Genomic DNA, 19465 nt, shown 5'->3' with positions numbered 1-19465 from the left:
CTCCTTGACAAGAACCCCTCTTCTACAAGCCTCAGGCTATGTATGTTCCCTCTCAGCCACCTTCTGGGCCATCCCTCAGGGATTGGCTGGGGCCAAATGAATATTCATACTGTGAATTTGACTCTCCAACCCACTATCTTCCAGAAATCAGGGGGGAGCAGTTAACTCATAGCCTGTTAAACTCAGAGCAGACCAAAGTAATCACAGCTTGCTCCACTGATTACAGCAATGCTAAGAACTAAATTTACCTAAACTTAGCACCTATCTAGGAGGGTTTGACATTTGGATCACATGTTATGTCTGTGATTGTGAACAGGTGACCGGGTGCATTTATATATATATTTTTTAAGTTACAGTCTGACACAGAAGACCCAGTATGGCATGAAAAATGCAGCTGTCAGAAGCTCAGAAGAGAAACATTATAAAAAAAAAAAAAAAATCAAGTGAAATAAATTCTACTCTCTTGGAAAAGTCAAAACGCCTTACAGAATTTTTATTTCCTTTTATATCGGAAAACATAGAAAGCCAATAATGAAGATCCAGTATCAGTTAATGAAAAAAAAAAAAAAAAATCGGCAACAACTGGAAAGAGATGTATCCAGCTACGATGAAAGCCCAATATTGGTGGAGTGGATTCTTCCAGTGCCTGTAAGGTCAACGCTTTTCACCAAATGTTTGGCTTTTTCAGGACTCAGACAAATGAAGAGGGCAAACTATAAGAACAACAAATGCACTATAATACCAAAGGTATTGGGACGCCTGCCTTTACACGCACATGAACTTTAATGGCATCCCAGTCTGTAGGGTTCAATACTGAGTCTCCCACCCTTTTCATCCATATCAGCTTCAACTCTTCCAGGAAGGCTGTTCATAAGGTTTAGGAGTGTTTCTATGGGAATGTTTGACCATTCTTCCAGAAGCGCATTTGTGAGGTCAGACACTGATTTGGATGAGAAGACCTGGCTCACAGTCTCCGCTCTAATTCATCCCAAAGGTGTTCTATCGGGTTGAGGTCAGGACTCTGTGCAGGCCAGACAAGTTCCTCCTCCCCAAACATGCTCATCAAGTTATAGGTATTGGAATTTCCTTTCAAATTTGGCTGTTTATGAACATAACGGATATGAATTTATCCGAACTTACGAATTATCCCAGATAATGAATGCCACATCTAAATGAATGGAATGTAACAAATTAATAATAAAAAGTTTATTATTATTAATTTGTTATACCTATAATTCAATAATTAGTAATAGTGATTATTATTAGATAGTTATTTCAGATTTTCGGGTCTACAAATTTTCATTCTTATTTTTGAAGTTACGAATTTTTGGAAAAATTTGTTAAACAGGTTTTCGTTAATTCGAATATTTATGAATTAGTCGTATTTCATCGAAAAACAAATTCGGAAGGAAACAAACTTGCCTAGGAAATGCAGGCTGGAGAATCTGACTCATGGGATAAGTTTAAAACTCTGTGGTTCATATGCATGCATTATTCCACTTCCGACAAATTAAAGAATACACTCATTTGTTCTTGCCTAGGTTCTCTCCCTGAGGATTGTCCTAGACGAGGTGATTGCTATTCCCCTCCGCACTTTAGGACACTCTGTTATTCCACCATAGTTTTTTTTTCCCTTTGTAATATCATTCCCTTTTTTTTTTTTTTGTATAATTATTTTTTTTTTTATGTAGGGGGTCTTACCATTGCTCCTCCTATATGAGGATACAGTTACCCCTCGGTCTCCATTTTTCTATTCCTGTTTCTCTCTCTCTTCTTTTTTTATTTCTTCCCTTTAATGAGTATCTGTCCGCCACCTAATACTATTTCAGCCCCCCCCCCTGTGAGCTCTTAGTTTTGTCTCAGTCACCTGGATCATGCAGTTAACCTCCTTTTTATGGTAGCTCCAGGGGTTTTCTCTACTCCTCAGAATGTTACTATATGCCTTTATGACTATTGGTTTGTCACTATGGATATATATGGAGCCTCATTCCCGTTATGTGGAGTTACCCGTAATGCCGCGTACACACGAGCGAACTTTCCGTCGGAATGAACTCTGACGTTTTTTCGACGGAGTTCCGCTGAAACAGACTTGCCTACAAACGATCACACCAAAGTCCGTTTGTTTAGAAAGTGATGACGTACGACGGGACTAGAAAAGGGAAGTTCAATAGCCATTAGCCAATAGCTGCCCTTGCGTCGTTTTTGGTCCGTCGGAATAGCATACAGGCGAATGGTTTTCTCGATAGGAATTGAGTCCGTTGGAAAAATTTAGAACTTGTTTTATTTCTAGGTCTGTAAGAATTTGACAGAAAAAGTCAGATGAAGCCCACACACGATCGGAATGTCCGACGGGATGATTCCGTTGGACTTTTTCTGCCGGAAAGTCCTCTCGTTTGTACGCGGCATAAGATTCTATGATCTTTCTTGTATAATGTTAATAACATTAATAAAAAAGATATTCAACCTAAATATTTAAGCATATTCATTGCCATAAATGTATTTATTCCGCGCACTGTAAAGAGGCCACCAGCTGTGTATAGTGGAAGAGACGTAAAAAAAAAAAAAAAACTTTTTTCATCAATTTAGAAAGTGGTTCCTTGTAGAGGTTAAGTTGTGGTAAGACTTGCTGCATAGTAATAGTGAAAACTATATTGAACATTTTAAAAAAAGAGACTTTTTGTACCTAATAATCTTCAATTATAATCACAAAAGGCTAAGAGAGGTACATTTTGATCCAGGGAATTCATATGACTGCCCTAAGAAGGTCAAAATGTAGCTTTGCATTATGTGTGGCAAAATAATAAACAGCTTCGTAGAGAAAAAAAAATCTGAGGGGGTTGAGAGAAATTAGTTGGCATAAGAACATTTATTCCTCCACTTTATCTATGAAGGGAGCCATGGTTTTCAACCTTAAACACGTCTACTGTTCAAAGATATTATTGACCAAATATGGGCATGTGTCCACTCCTGAAAAAAAAAAAAAAAAAAAATATTTTTAAAGAATATTTATTGAAAAAAATTGTTTACAGGCCACAATTATATCGTTTTTTAAATAAGCAAGACAATATAGAAATATAATGCAACATTTATAAAAAATACAAAGGATAAAAAAAAAAATCATAACAAATTTGATCTTTGCCCCCCTCCAAAAAAGTATATATACTCCTAAATAATCTTATTTCAAAGTCAGTTTGTCATTGATATGGTAAATGTAAAAAAACAGTATTTTATTGAAAAATAGTTTTCAGCAGGTCACAGTTACATCTATTTTTTTCTGTATAAGCAAGACAAATACATAATATAATATATAATAGAGATATAATGCATACAAATTACCTAAAAAAGCAAAGTTGATCCTCTAATCCCCAAAAAGTTAAGTAGATACTTATAAATAATCATACTTCAAAAGGCAGTTCATCATAGATAAAAAAAAAAAATGATATATTCTATGGGATCAGAGGGGTGAACAGCCAGCTCAGAGACAATCCAGTAAAATTAAAGTAAGCTTTATTCAGCAAAAGGTAAATCAAACAAAAGAAATGACAGGCTCGTCTTGTAACACAGGTGCACACATGGGGAAAAGTTTAGTCTGCAGCCAACGGGCTGGTATGCTCAGTACACAACTCTAGTCAAAGCTACAGTCTTTTCTAAGATTTAGCTCACCCCAGCAGGCCACAATCCAGCAATGGAGCTCTCCTCTCAACGTGCTGAGGACTCTCTCACTCCAAGCACACTGCTCCACTGACATTTTTAGAGCACCTGATTTATATAAGCAGGTCTGAAGGGGAAGTACATTTCCTCCTCAATTAACCCCTTCCTTACCCTGCCCCTGGCTGGCACTCAAAAAAAAAAAAAAAAAATATATATATATATATATATATATATATATATATATATATATATATATATATATATATATATATATATATATATATATTAATATTAGCCTGTATCTTAACCTGGCTGATTAGATAATACGGTAAAGAAAATTGGTTAAATTTTTTCGTTAAAGTGATTGTAAGGGCTCGTTTTTTTTGTTTTTTCTGTTAAAATAACAAACATATCATACTTACCTCCACTGTGCAGCTCATTTTGCACAGAGTGGCCCAGAACCTCGTCTTCTGGGGTCCCTCGACGGCCCTCGCGGCTCCTCCCCACATCAGATAACCCCCTAGGAGAAGCACTCTCCCGAGGGGCTTACCTTGCGGGGCGCGCTCCCGAGTCCAGCATTTGGCGTCCATGGATTTGATTGACAGCAGTGGGAGCCAATGGCTGCACTGCTATCAATCTATCCAATCAAGAGCTGAGAACCCCGAGCAGAGAGACAGCGTGCCCCCCTCCAGGTCAAGTTCCACGGCTCAGGTAAGTAAAACGGGGGGGCTGGGGTGGCGGTCACTGCCAGGTGTTTTTTCACCTTAATGCAAAGGATGCCCAGGCATCCCTAATGGATGGGACACCACTGGGTCCAACATGCTGAGCCAGTTATCTTATCAGTAGGTAGCATGAGATTTTCTGTATACAGAGCTATAGATTTGACTCATTAGGAAGTGTGCCAGACTTCCGCAGAGAGATTACTGCTTCCACACAGAGACCATTGGCCTGTCTCGGCAGCATGCTGGCAGGGGACCATGGGCGTCTGCAAGGGGGGTCAAGGGGGGTCAAGTATCCCCCCTGGAATCGGCAAGGTGACAGTGCAGGCAGTGCCGGCTAAACTGTGCCCGATGTCAGATGAACATGCACATCGGTACACAGTCACAGATCACTGCCCAAGTCAGACCCTCTGACCCTGCAAAGTACCCTTGCAGAGCTGCAGCGGGGTGCCGAGTGCTGGAATGCTTCCTGCACTCCTACACTCAGCACTAGTAGACATCCTTATTACACTTCTCTGACAGGAGAAGTGAACTCCGCCCCACAGATCATTTCTAGTCCCCGCCTCTGGCATGATGTCATTCAGGGACTGGGACAGGAAGAGAGAGAGGCACCGCGAGGGAGTGTGCATGTTGCTGGGATTAGGTAAGTGATCAATGACAGACAGAGGAGAATATATGTTGCTTAACAGTATAATGTTGCAGTGACTCTTTTCCAGTGCACAGGACTGGTTAATGTCTTGGGAACTGTGGTGGGTTTTTTGATTGGAGGTTAGTTAAGCCATTAGCCAATAATATGTAGTGTGAAGGGGTTAATATACTGACACTGGCCACTAATTCAGCTCAAGGCGTTAATGAACACTACCATTGATTATACTGCATTAGTGGGCGGTAGCAGTTAATTAACCCCTTTGTGCTGCATTAGTGACCAGTGTCAGTGTTAACCCATTCATGCTGTAATACAAGGGGGGGGTAATTAACACTGCCACTGGCCACTACTGCATTGGTGATCAATAGCAATGTTCATTAACCCCTTGAGCTGAATTAGTGGCCAATGTCAGTGTTACTTACCTCCTTCATGCTGCATGGTTTTAAATTAGCATTTCACCACTGGCCATTAATCCTGGGGGCTATTATTGCAGCTACTGCACCAATGCTTGGGATTATTGCAGAAACTGACACCAATACTCACGGTTATTATTGCAGAAATTGACACCAATACTGGGGATTATTATTGAAGAAACTGACTCCAACACTGGGGGTTATTATTGCGGACGGAAACTGACACCAGGTCAACCACATCCACTTGTAAACTAGCAGAGGCTTCGACAACAGTTCCCACATCTTGGCCACTGCAAAACTAGGTACACTCCCCCCTCCCAAAAAAAAATGCCAAATGTGGCAGTGGAAGGGGGGAGGTTTATCACGCTTTATGTGAGAATGACTAAGCCCCTCCCCTTGATGACATTGTCAAAAAGGGGCGGAGCATAGGTGACCTTAAAATGATGCCACCCCCCCAAAAAAAGTTCTGCGGATACCCATGCATGGGACAGGCTTTTCTACTTACAAAACGGTAAGCTATAATTATACTATTAAGTGATTATTGTTGGCTCTGAGACTTTTCTGTAAATTGTTGACAAATAAACATTTTAATAAAGTGAAAAAATAAAATATTATGCACCAGAAAAGTCACTGATTATCTTTTCAGCCTTTTGGGTTTATTGCTCTTATTTTGTGATGGTGTTATAGATGGAGTTTGTCGGTCTTTGCAGATCCTTTAAAAAAAGAGAAGATACATAAGAGTTAAAGTGATATTAAAGGCAGTTTAAAAAAAACAAAAACAAACATGTTATACTTACCTGCTCTGTGTAATGGTTTTGCACAGAGCATCTCCGATCCTCCTCTTCTCATTTTCCCATCTGGCGCTCCTGGCCCCTCCCTGCTGCTGAGTGCCCCTATATCAAGCAGCTTGCTATGGGGGCACCTGAGCAGTCTAACACCTGAGCCACTACTCTGTGTGTCCATTCACATACGGAGCACACCTCAGCCCTGCCCCTGTTGTCTCCTCATTGGCTCACTGGTTGTAATTCACAGTAGCTGGAGCCAATGGCTGCTGCTGCTGTCTCTGCCAATAAGGAGGAAGAGACCCGGGAGAGCTGCTGCTTTTGTGCACACTGCTGGATCGAAAAAGGGACTATTAGGGGGGAGCTGCACACAGAAGGCTTTTTACCTTGATGCACAGAATGCGTGAAGGTAAAAAAATCTTCAGCCTTTTCAACCACTTTATGTATCACAAATATCCAAGAAATAATGTACTACGTTGTACAACTTTTTTTCTTTTTTTTTTTCTTATTTTACAGAAAAAAATGTATTATTCAGTATTCCTGTTTATTATGTCACATGTTCATTTGTAAAAAAAACAAATAGATGAACAAAGTTCATACAACAGAGTAGGTCCTCTAAACAGCATGACATGACTTGAAAAACTCAAACAACAAAATTACTATCCTGATAACACATGGTCAATAAACGGGCAATCAGTACATGGGCAGCAAACCGCCAAGCGTTACATTCTGTGGCAACAGATGGGCAATTGTGACAGGCAACTATTCTCGAACAAAAATTGGTGGATGTTGGAAGGAAACATGATTTATTTCATAATACAAAAGGTGTTTTCGAAATATGAACTATTGCTATACCAAGCCTCCGCATTCTTGGGGGCTGTCTGGAATGTAACAAGTTGCACGTCAAAGCTTTGTAGCAAATCAGAATCTTCATCTGAAAGAAGAAGTCAGGCCCTCTATCAAGGTTGAACAAAAGCTTGGCTCCTGACCGACTGGTGTGATAAGGCTCTGCAAGCAAGCTTCAAAGAGGGCCATGGCTGTCAGGATGATTAATGAAGGTGGGTTACACTGATCAAAGGATCAACAGGCACTGAAGATTGACCTAGGGCACATAGACATGATACATGGACAATGCTGCCCCTAGAGGCCAATACAGCAGGACAGACAGTAATATAATATATTGACGAGGACTTCCCCGTAAATACTTTGATTCGTCAAAAGTCTAGAAGGGCTGGCAATGGGGTTGGGTCTGGACAGTGTATGATTGAAGTTTAAAAAAGGCTGACCGAGACAGAAAGCTCTCTCTGTTACCATCTTGAGGCCAGCTGATGAGACCATGTCTAGGGGACAGCCTTGTGATAAGTATATTTATGTTCTTTTGTTATATGCTCTACAGTATTTTCATGTTAACATTTTCCTATTTTCTTGGGAAATAAATATGATGTTGTTTTATTAAGCAGTGTGTTTGTTTTCATAGCTAACCTTATATTATTGTGCTATCAACCGTAAAATTATCAGAGTTTTAATAGACTAGCTAACTATGGGAATAGACAAATTAATACATATACTGTTTGGAATAAATAGTGGGAATCCGTAACCACCCTTGGATATATTTATTTTAGTATTTATTTCAGTGGACATAATCAATAATGGAGCTGTGATCATACCTGGTATACCGATTCTGCTCCTCTTGTATTACTGAGTTCATGCATGTCATTGTTTCCTAAGAACAGGAAAGAACCTAGATTTTAGTAGAACATCTTGTATAAGATAAAGTTAAAGGAAGGAGCCAAGTATGTGTAGGGATCCTCTGCCCTCTACTGTCTGTATTTGTAAATGCTTATAATTATATTATGTAAGCACTTCCTGTCTCTGGGTTGTTGGGTAAAAAACCCCAGAAGGAGGAAGTGCAGAGAGACTGGGAATGTTTGAGACACATTTCCTGTACATGGAGGGGTTGTTGTAGAACAAGAATACAGGAATTACTAGGAAAGTGCTCCTATTTTTAATAGTTTGCTATTATTGCCTAAACCATGGGAATGTCAGGCACTGTGTCTTGAAGCAGTGACTAAAATTGTATAAACTCCAAAGGATAGTTCATAATGTGAGCCACCTGGAGCGGTGGAAGCAGGTAAACCATAGTCCAATACACTTAGCCTAGAAGCCCTCAGAACTCTATCAAGGACCATCCACATTTATGTGCCAATAAAGGGCAACATAAACCAACTTAAAGTAGAGAAATTACAAAGTCTTTATTACTAAAATCCATGTGCCAAATCTCCTGTATGGCTCATAATGTAAACAAGACTTACACTGTCATACAGATGTGAAATGAGTTCCGTGATATGAATAGCACATATGAGCACATACAATATAAGCAATCCAAGTGGTGTCCCTTACATTATTAAGCCCCGTACACTCAGGCTGAATATCAAGTGGTACTGACTGGTTCACTAGAAACCAGCTGACATTCGGCCTGCGTGTATGGCAGCTGGTCTGACAGAAGCCAGTTGAACGTCCGGGTTCTGTCAAAGGGGCATAACCGAAAAAAGTCTGCCGATTGGCATCCAATCAGTGCTCTCAGCCAATGGCTGACAGTGCTAACCGGTGTGTTCTGGCAGGGGGGGGGGGGGCGCCCCCCTTTCAACAGGGCTGGATTTACATCTCAGGAGCCTATAGGCAGAGAATTCTGAAGTGCCCCGGAAAAAAAAGACAGTAAGACCGACTTATTTTTTTCTTGATAAAATAGTACAAATCCTTTCCCCCAAATCCCCCCTTCCAGAACAAAGCCCCTCCTCCCAATTCCCCCTTCCTAGTACAAATCATCCCTCCAAATCCCCCCACCTAGTACAACTCCTCTTCCCCAAATCCCCTCTTCCAGCGCAAATCTTCTCCCCCCAAATCCCCCTCCTAGTACAACTCTTCCCCCTCCAAAACCCCCCTCCTAGCACAAATGCCCTCAAATCCATCCACTCAGCACAACCCCCTCCAAATTACCCTTCTCAGCACAAATCCTTGCCCCCCCCCCAATTCTCCCCTCCTAGCTCCTCCATACAGCAGATAACATAGGATCCTCTTAGATCGGACGGTACACAGCTTGATTACCCATCCCCTACCTCCTCCAGCGACTGCTCATCTCCCAGAAATGTGGGAAGGGGGCGGATAATCAAGCTGTACGATCTAAGAGGATCCTCTGTAATCTGCTCTATGGAGGAGCGATCCACTGACAGGAGCTGGGAGCGCACAGAAAGCCCACATTTCCTCTCAGCTCTCTTCTTGCTGACAATTCTTCTGTCTGGACTTGCAGTGGACGTGTGTACAATGTTCATTGGGGGGGGCACAAGTGAACCAGCACCCCCCTAGATCCGGCCTTGTACAGATGGGCGCCCCTCTAGGAAGGCACCTGTAGGCACATGTCTACAGTGCCTGTTGGTAAATCCAGCCCTGCCGATCAGAACACAATAACTCAGCGGGGAGATTGCTGTACTAACATCACATTGTTAGTGCAGGATCTCCTCCCAAAAAAATAAACAGTGTGTACCAGGCTTCTGTGCTAGTGATAGAAAGCAAATGCGGACTTTTTAAAATAATTACTATTGGGGGGTGGTCAGAAACAACATTTTTCATTTAAACACATGGCAAAGCATCTCAGGGACATCTCAAATGTCCATGTATAGTAGCCCTAAAACTGATTATTGAAGGGTCAGGGTGGGAAGGGAGGAGAGGAGAGAAGAAGAAGAAAAACAGAAGGTCAATAACATTTATTCTTACCTAGGTCTTTCTTCATATGTCTCTTCAGATACCAGAAGATTCCGAGCGCAATCAGGAGCAGAATTATAAGGTTACCAGTGACCATCCCAACAATGACTTTATAGTCCATTGATGCTACAAAAAAAAAGCAACACTTACCAACCCTATCTTCTGTATCATTGTTTTTGATCATTTTTAACTCTGGAGTTTGGATCAATGGTAGACTGCATTTAAAAAGATACTGCCATTAGCAGTACACCTATTTCAATGTATGTTTGCATTACTGTTTATCATATAAAGCTGGACCAATGTGTTTTTCATACCTTATCAGCGAGGAAGCTGACAATCACCGTAGTGGTTGGTACTACTACAATGGTGGCTGGTTTCCTCTCTGCACACTGATAGCAGGGAGTCACATCCTTAACACCACTGTCATTCACATTTTAATAAATAGTGACATCACCACGAGAGATAGTGACATTGCCACGCTTCCATTTTAACTCGTCCAATCAGAGAGCACCTTGTATTTATTAAAAAGAAAAGCAAGGTGTTCTATAAATGGTGGCAGGGCCAAGCAAGTGGTCAAGTGTCCAAGCTGGACCAACGTAAGTATACAGTAAAGATCTCACCTAGAGTTCAGCTTTAATCACTTGCCGACCAGACGCCGTCATTATACTGCGGCAGGTCGGCACGATCCCACGAACTGCATAGCTCCAAACTGTCCCTGATTTCAAGGAACTGTCCCTGATTTGGAAGAATGTCCTTCTGTCCCTCTTTCCTCCTCTTTTGTCCCTCATTTTGGTTTGATCTATATAGTTGTATATAAAATGCACTTTTTATCTTTCAAAAAGTGTTTCCCAGTGCTAAACCTTTCATCCAACTTCTAAATTGCTACATTTGTCAATTTTAAAAGCCAATATAAAGGCATAATAGTGGTAAAGAAAAGCACTTGTGGATTTAATTAACCTTTTTTTGGGGGGATTATTTCACTTTTAAGGGGCGTGGCAGGGGGCGTGCCCTATGACTACATATGTTTGCTAGTAGGTGTCCCTCATTCACATCTCAAGATTTTGGGAGGTATGGAACCGTCATAGCTATACGTCGGTCCCTTTCAGCGGGATAGCAGGCGTGCACAGCGGGGGTGTCGATGCTCAGGACTGTTCTTACTCTTGTGCCCGCGATGACCGCAGGCCATGAGTGTAAACACACACATCCCAGTTCTGTGAGGAGAGGAGAGAGAGATTGTGAGTTCCTATGAGCTGGGAACCACGATCTCTCATCTCCTATAGTCAGTCCCATCCCCCACATTTAGAACACACACATAGGGAACACAGTTGATCGCCCCTTCCCTGCCAGTGACATTTATACAGTAATCAGTGCATTTTTATAGCACTGATCGCTGTATAATTGTCAATCATCCCAAAAATGTGTCAAAAGTGTCCAATGTGTCCGCCATAATGTCGCAGTCTCGATAAAAATCGCAGATCGCCGCCATTACTAGCAAAAAAAAAATTAGAATAAAAATTCCATAAATCTATCCCCTATTTTGCAGACGCTATAACTTTTGCGCAAACCAGTCAATACATGCTTTTTATGATTTTTATTACCTAAATAAGTAAAAGAATATATATCGGCTTAAACTGAGGAAAAAAATTGCTTTTTTAAAAAAAAAATTGGGGCTATTTATTACAGCAAAATGTACAAAATATTGTCTTTTTTCAAAATTGTCGCTGTTTTTTGTTTATAGCGCAAAAATAAAAACCGCAGAGATGATCAAATACCACCAAAAGAAAGCTCTATTTGTGGGGAAAAAAGGATTTCAATTTTGTTTGAGTACAATGTCGCACGACCGCGCAATTGTCAGTTAAAGCGACGCAGTGCCCAATTGCAAAAAATGGCCCAGTCATTGAGCAGCTAATTCTTCCGGGACTGAAGTGGTTAAAGCACAATCTAGCCAAGATTTTCTTTTCTAATAATGTGGAGGTGTTAGAATGTTAGAACTTCTGCAAAGTTTTATTTTTTATTGCTCTTTGTGACCATATAGAGGAGATTTCCATCCACAAGGACAAGAAATGGTCTTATCAAGTACCTGGTAGCAGAGCCTGATATGATGAGGAAGGCCTCTCTTACACCTCTGACTTGGGGCTCCTGATAGTGTAGACAGGAGGCGCAGGAGGGCAGAGTGGCATAAGAGCCTGTAAGTCTTGGTAGCAGTAGGGCAGGTGTCCATGCTGGGCATGAAAAGTCATGAGATGGCTCCAGTAAGCAGGTAGGCAGGAGGGCAGCTGGTACTGGCGACAGCAGGCAGAGTAGCGAGGTCTGGCAGGCTGAGTCATACACAGACAGGATGGATCAGGTACAGGGCACAGACAGGAGCGTGGTCAGGGAACAAGTCAGGTCTGGAACCGATCAGTGAAGCAGGAGCCAATGGAGCAGACAGACGGGAAGGTCAGTGGACAGGCCGAAGTTGGTGCAGGTGGAGTTCAAAGAGTGGTCAAGACAAGTCGGGTCAACAACTGAAATCAGAATACAGAATCATGGGGTCACAGGATACACGGGAGGCTGAAGACAAAGCAGTACCGATCCTGAGCACTGGCCGAGTTTAACTAGCCCAATTGGCACCAACATCTGTCAATGAACGCTGGTGTGCAGGAGATAGCGCGAGGACACGTGTGTGCCTGGGCATATGCACTAGCCAGTGCCCAATTCTTGCGGGCATGAAAGGGAACATGTTTTAGCCTGTGTACAGAAGTCCTTCCAGAGGAGTCATCTCGTCTATTGGCAAGCCTTTCCTTACAGATCTTCTCTCTTCACTTCTGGCAGGCTCAGCAGCAGGGGAATGGATTGAAAGTGGGTAATTGGCGCTGGTGGGGCAACCATCAAAGTGAACCTGTTTCCTAAAATTTGGATTAAATTTGATATACAGTAAATACTTACACTTCTTATAGAGAAGATCTAGAACTAATTCCCCGTAGTTGTTAGAACTTATACATTTTATATATGGAATATCTTTCTGTGACAACTGAAGGCTCAATGTGCTGTTGATCACCAAAGCTGATCTGGAGGTAGAAATATGAATGTTTTCTTTAGAACTGTAATAGAATTGGTCATCGATCTTCCACCGGATACTTGCTTCTGGAAATGATTGGACTATGCAAGTACATTCTATATGATTTCCTGTTATCGTGCAATAAGATTTTACCTCTGAAATATTTTTGTGTTTGGCTAAAAGAAGGGGAACAAAAAAAAACAAGTTAAAATGGTTGTAAACCCCCATAAAAAAAAAAAAAAAAAGACGTGCAAGACAAAGACATAATGAGCTAGTATGCATAGCATATTAGCTCATTATGTAATACTCACCTGAGATTGAAGCCCTCGCTGCGGTGCCCGTACACAGCACCGGCCTGCGACATTTCTCCCCGGAGTTACTTCTGGGTATTGCAGCTCTGGCGCTGTGATTGGCCGGAGCCGCGATGACGTCACTCCCGTGCGGGAGCCGCTGGTAACGGCACACTCACTGAAACAAACGGCACGTACGTGCCATTGCTTCAGTGCGCACGTGCCAATGATGTCGGCACATGCAGGTACGGGGGATATCTCCTAAAGCCGTGCAGGTTTAGGAGATATCCGGGGTATCTACAGGTAATCCTTATTGTAGGCTTACCTGTAGCAAAAAGTGGATTGTAAGGGTTTAAAACCACTTTAAGTGTTGACTGTATTTAATAATCGGTTCAGCGTATTCAATCTGTTGTTCGTTCGGCCACTGCAATTTCAACCAGAATAATTGTCAGAGCAGAATAGCGATTTAGTGCAGCAGTGTGAGCAAACACAATCTCTGGCCAGAGGTTTCACTACTAGAGAGTCCTATAGATGAGGAGGTAGTGAGCAACCTGCCCCGACCTTTACCTTTCTATAAACAAAACTTCAGCTTAAAGAGGAGAACTGCAGTCTGCTCACATAATTTGTAATAAAAACATCTTTGCCATTCTGAAGCTTCCCTCCAACCACTTTGCATATTATTTTATATATATACTCAGGGGCGGACTGACCATTCGGTCACTCGGTCGCCGACCGAGGGCCCGACGTCAGGAGGGGCCCCATGAGCGGCTCACTCAGCAGCGGAAAAAAGCCGCCCGCCGCACCGCACGACAACCCCGTCCTCCCGGATTATAATAGCTCCCGGTGCCGCGGCCAGCCCGCTGCCCGAGCAGACCTCGGCTTAGGCTGAGAGAGGCTCTGTCAGCAGGGAGGGGCGGGGCAGGGAGCTCCACTGACCCTGCCCTGCCCCGCCCCTCCCCTCCTCATGTAGTCTGAGTCTGTTCCTAATTAGAGCGTCTCTCCTGCACTTCTGAGAGCTCCGCTCTGGACCACAAAGATCACCGCCCCTACCGGTGAAAGCTCCGCCCCCTACCAACAAAAGCTCCGCCCCCTACCGACGAAAGCTCCGCCCCTGGACCTCTGAGAGCGGGAGGTGAGCCCGGCTGGTCAGGTAGGTCCTTCTGCCTACATTATATACACGGCCTGTAGACCCCTTTTTTCCCTAAACCATCCCTGGAAATGTTGTTTACCCCCCTGTATAGCTGTGCATTGCTGAAAGTTTAAATTTTAAAACTGGCTACCTGGTCATCTCCCGTAGTCGCATCCCCAGTCTCTGGTTATCTCCTATAGTCGCATTCGCAGTCTCTGGTTATTTTTTGTAGTCGCATTCGCAGTCTGGTTATCTCCTGTAGTCGCATCCCAGTCTCTGGTCATTTCCCGTACTCGCATTCGCAGTCTGGTCATTTCCTGTAGTCTCATTCGCAGTCTCTGGTTATTTCCTGTAGTCGCAATCGCAATCTGGTTATCTCCTGTAGTCGCATTCGCAGTCTCTGGTTATTTCCTGTAGTCACATTCGCAGTCTGGTCATCTCCTATCGTCGCATTCGCAGTCTGGTTATTTCCTGTAGTCACATTCACAGTCTGGTTATTTCCTGTAGTCACATTCGCAGTCTCTGGTTATTTCCTGTAGTCGCATTCGCAGTCTGGTTATCTCCTATAGTCGCATTCGCAGTCTCTGGTTATTTTTTGTAGTCGCATTCGCAGTCTGGTTATCTCCTGTAGTCGCATTCGCAGTCTCTGGTTATTTTTTGTAGTCGCATTCGCAGTCTGGTTATCTCCTGTAGTCGCATTCGCAGTCTCTGGTTATTTCCTGTAGTCGCATTCGCAGTCTGATCATCTCCTATAGTCGCATTCGCAGTCTGGTTATTTCCTGTAGTCGCATCCCCAGTCTCTGGTCATCTCCTGTAGTCGCATCCCCAGTCTCTGGTCATTTCCCGTAGTCGCATGCCCAGTCTCTGGTCATTTCCCGTACTCGCATTCACAGTCTGGTCATTTCCTGTAGTCGCATTCGCAGTCTCTGGTTATCTCCTGTAGTCGCATTCGCAGTCTGGTCATCTCCTGTAGTCTCATTCGCAGTCTCTGGTTATTTCCTGTAGTTGCATTCGCAGTCTCTGGTTATTTCCTGTAGTTGCATTCGCAGTCTCTGGTTATTTCCTGTAGTCGCAATCGCAATCTGGTTATCTCCTGTAGTCGCATTCGCAGTCTCTGGTTATTTCCTGTAGTCACATTCGCAGTCTGGTCATCTCCTATCGTCGCATTCGCAGTCTGGTTATTTCCTGTAGTCACATTCACAGTCTGGTTATTTCCTGTAGTCACATTCGCAGTCTCTGGTTATTTCCTGTAGTCGCATTCGCAGTCTGATCATCTCCTATAGTCGCATTCACAGTCTGGTTATTTCCTGTAGTCGCATCCCCAGTCTCTGGTCATCTCCTGTAGTCGCATTCGCAGTCTGGTTATTTCCTGTATTTGCATTCGCAGTCTGGTTATCTCCTGTAGTCGCATCCCCAGTCTCTGGTTATCTCCTGTAGTCGCATTCGCAGTCTGATCATTTCCTGTAGTCGCATTCGCAGTCTCTGGTTATCTCCTGTAGTCTCATTCGCAGTCTCTGGTTATTTCCTGTAGTTGCAATCGCAGTCTGGTTATCTCCTATAGTCGCATTCGCAGTCTCTGGTCATCTCCTATAGTCGCATTCGCAGTCTCTGGTCATCTCCTGTAGTTGCATTCGCAGTCTCCGGTTATTTCCTGTAGTCGCATTCGCAATCTGGTTATCTCCTGTAGTCGCATTCCCAGTCTCTGGTCATTTCCCGTACTCGCATTCGCAGTCTGGTCATTTCCTGTAGTCGCATTTGCAGTCTCTGGTTATCTCCTGTAGTCGCATTCGCAGTCTGGTCATCTCCTGTAGTCTCATTCGCAGTCTCTGGTTATTTCCTGTAGTTGCATTCGCAGTCTCTGGTTATTTCCTGTAGTCGCAATCGCAATCTGGTTATCTCCTGTAGTCGCATTCGCAGTCTCTGGTTATTTCCTGTAGTCACATTCGCAGTCTGGTCATCTCCTATCGTCGCATTCGCAGTCTGGTTATTTCCTGTAGTCACATTCACAGTCTGGTTATTTCCTGTAGTCACATTCGCAGTCTCTGGTTATTTCCTGTAGTCGCATTCGCAGTCTGGTTATCTCCTATAGTCGCATTCGCAGTCTCTGGTTATTTTTTGTAGTCGCATTCGCAGTCTGGTTATCTCCTGTAGTCGCATTCGCAGTCTCTGGTTATTTTTTGTAGTCGCATTCGCAGTCTGGTTATCTCCTGTAGTCGCATTCGCAGTCTCTGGTTATTTCCTGTAGTCGCATTCACAGTCTGATCATCTCCTATAGTCGCATTCGCAGTCTGGTTATTTCCTGTAGTCGCATCCCCAGTCTCTGGTCATCTCCTGTAGTCGCATCCCCAGTCTCTGGTCATTTCCCGTAGTCGCATCCCCAGTCTCTGGTCATTTCCCGTACTCGCATTCGCAGTCTGGTCATTTCCTGTAGTCGCATTCGCAGTCTCTGGTTATTTCCTGTAGTCGCATTCGCAGTCTCTGGTTATCTCCTGTAGTCGCATTCGCAGTCTGGTCATCTCCTGTAGTCTCATTCGCAGTCTCTGGTTATTTCCTGTAGTTGCATTCGCAGTCTCTGGTTATTTCCTGTAATTGCATTCGCAGTCTCTGGTTATTTCCTGTAGTCGCAATCGCAATCTGGTTATCTCCTGTAGTCGCATTCGCAGTCTCTGGTTATTTCCTGTAGTCACATTCGCAGTCTGGTCATCTCCTATCGTCGCATTCGCAGTCTGGTTATTTCCTGTAGTCACGTTCACAGTCTGGTTATTTCCTGTAGTCACATTCGCAGTCTCTGGTTATTTCCTGTAGTCGCATTCGCAGTCTGATCATCTCCTATAGTCGCATTCGCAGTCTCTGGTTATCTCCTGTAGTCTCATTCGCAGTCTCTGGTTATTTCCTGTAGTTGCAATCGCAGTCTGGTTATCTCCTATAGTCGCATTCGCAGTCTCTGGTCATCTCCTATAGTCGCATTCGCAGTCTCTGGTCATCTCCTGTAGTTGCATTCGCAGTCTCTGGTTATTTCCTGTAGTCGCATTCGCAATCTGGTTATCTCCTGTAGTCGCATTCGCAGTCTCTGGTTATTTCCTGTAGTCACATTCGCAGTCTGGTCATCTCCTATCGTCGCATTCGCAGTCTGGTTATTTCCTGTAGTCACATTCGCAGTCTCTGGTTATTTCCTGTAGTCGCATCCCCAGTCTCTGGTCATCTCCTGTAGTCGCATTCGCAGTCTCTGGTCATCTCCTGTAGTCGCATTCGCAGTCTCTGGTCATCTCCTGTTGTCGCATCCCCAGTCTCTGGTTATTTCCTGTAGTCGCATTCGCAGTCTGGTTATCTCCTGTAGTCGCATCCCCAGTCTCTGGTCATCTCCTGTAGTCGCATTTGCAGTCTCTGGTTATCTCCTGTAGTCGCATCCCCAGTCTCTGGTTATTTCCTGTAGTCACATTCGCAGTCTGGTTATTTCCTGTAGTCACATTCGCAGTCCTGTTATTTGCTGTAGTCACATTCGCAGTCTGGTTATTTCCTGTAGTCGCATTTGCAGTCTCTGGTTATCTCCTGTAGTCGCATCCCCAGTCTCTGGTTATTTCCTGTAGTCGCATTCGCAGTCTGGTTATTTCCTGTAGTCACATTCGCAGTCTGGTTATCTCCTGTAGTCGCATCCCCAGTCTCTGGTCATCTCCTGTAGTCGCATTTGCAGTCTCTGGTTATCTCCTGTAGTCACATTCGCAGTCTGGTTATTTCCTGTAGTCGCATTCGCAGTCTGGTTATTTCCTGTAGTCACATTCGCAGTCTGGTTATTTCCTGTAGTCGCATTCGCAGTCTCTGGTTATTTCCTGTAGTCGCATCCCCAGTCTCTGGTTATTTCCTGTAGTCGCATCCCCAGTCTCTGGTTATTTCCTGTAGTCACATTCGCAGTCTGGTTATTTCCTGTAGTCGCATTCGCAGTCTCTGGTTATCTCCTGTAGTCGCATCCCCAGTCTCTGGTTATTTCCTGTAGTCGCATTCGCAGTCTGGTTATTTCCTGTAGTCGCATTCGCAGTCTCTGGTTATTTCCTGTAGTCGCATTTGCAGTCTCTTATTATTTCCTGTAGTTGCATTCGCAGTCTCTGGTTATTTCCTGTAGTCGCATCCCCAGTCTCTGGTTATTTCCTGTAGTCGCATTCGCAGTCTGGTTATTTCCTGTAGTCGCATTCGCAGTCTCTGGTTATCTCCTGTAGTCGCATCCCCAGTCTCTGGTTATTTCCTGTAGTCGCATTCGCAGTCTGGTTATTTCCTGTAGTCGCATTCGCAGTCTCTGGTTATTTCCTGTAGTCGCATTTGCAGTCTCTTATTATTTCCTGTAGTCTCATTCGCAGTCTTTGGTCATCTCCTGTAGTTGCATCCCTAGTCTCTGGTCATCTCCTGTAGTCATTTATGATATCTATGGCTATGCATATTTATTGAATCCATATTAAGCACTGTATTTGATTGGCTGTTTGCTTCTGCTTAGGCCTGGCAAACATGCACAATCGCACATGATGATGACTTCATCATCATGTGCGTGATAGTGATTGTGCGTGTGTGCCAAGCAGAAGCAGCCAATCAAATATAGTGCTCAATATGGATTAAATAAATAGTGGGAAGAATGCCCCTTACATTGGTGGTCAGTGGGAAGAATGCTCCTTACATTGGTGATCAGTGAGAAGAATGCTCCTTACATTGGTGGTCAGTGAGAAGAATGTTCCTTACATTGGTGATCAGTGAGAAGAATGTTCCTTACATTGGTGGTCAGTGAGAAGAATGTTCCTTACATTGGTGATCAGTGAGAAGAATGTTCCTTACATTGGTGATCAGTGAGAAGAATGTTCCTTACATTGGTGATCAGTGGGAAGAATGTTCCTTACATTGGTGATCAGTGGGAAGAATGTCCCTTACATTGGTGATCAGTGAGAAGAATGTTCCTTACATTGGTGGTCAGTGAGAAGAATGTTCCTTACATTGGTGGTCAGTAGGAAGAATGTTCATTACATTGGTGGTCAGTGAGAAGAATGTTCCTTACATTG

General features: G+C 43.5%; 1 protein-coding gene across 2 annotated transcripts in view; it reads right to left on the bottom strand.

Annotated features, from left to right (window-relative positions):
• Positions 1 to 2847: 2847 nt before the first annotated feature.
• The window catches only part of LOC141110487 (sialic acid-binding Ig-like lectin 12), a 32363-nt gene continuing 15745 nt past the window's right edge, over positions 2848 to 19465 (bottom strand). The window contains exons 5-9 of one of the 2 annotated variants that reach the window (XM_073601853.1): positions 12899 to 13186; positions 9983 to 10096; positions 7879 to 7934; positions 6049 to 6142; positions 2848 to 2967 (exon numbers count right to left, since the gene is read on the bottom strand). In XM_073601853.1, the coding sequence (XP_073457954.1) occupies positions 6095 to 6142; positions 7879 to 7934; positions 9983 to 10096; positions 12899 to 13186 (506 nt within the window). In that variant the 3' untranslated portion in view covers positions 2848 to 2967; positions 6049 to 6094. Of the gene's footprint in view, positions 2968 to 3031; positions 6143 to 7878; positions 7935 to 9982; positions 10097 to 12898; positions 13187 to 19465 lie in introns of those variants that run through there. The other variant, XM_073601854.1, reaches the window with a different exon arrangement.

This window comes from Aquarana catesbeiana, linkage group LG10 (genome assembly GCF_042186555.1).
Source record: "Aquarana catesbeiana isolate 2022-GZ linkage group LG10, ASM4218655v1, whole genome shotgun sequence".
Lineage (NCBI taxonomy): Eukaryota > Metazoa > Chordata > Amphibia > Anura > Ranidae > Aquarana > Aquarana catesbeiana.
The sequence above is the reverse complement of the archived record's forward strand: the minus strand, read 5'-3'. Positions and strand labels throughout refer to the sequence as shown.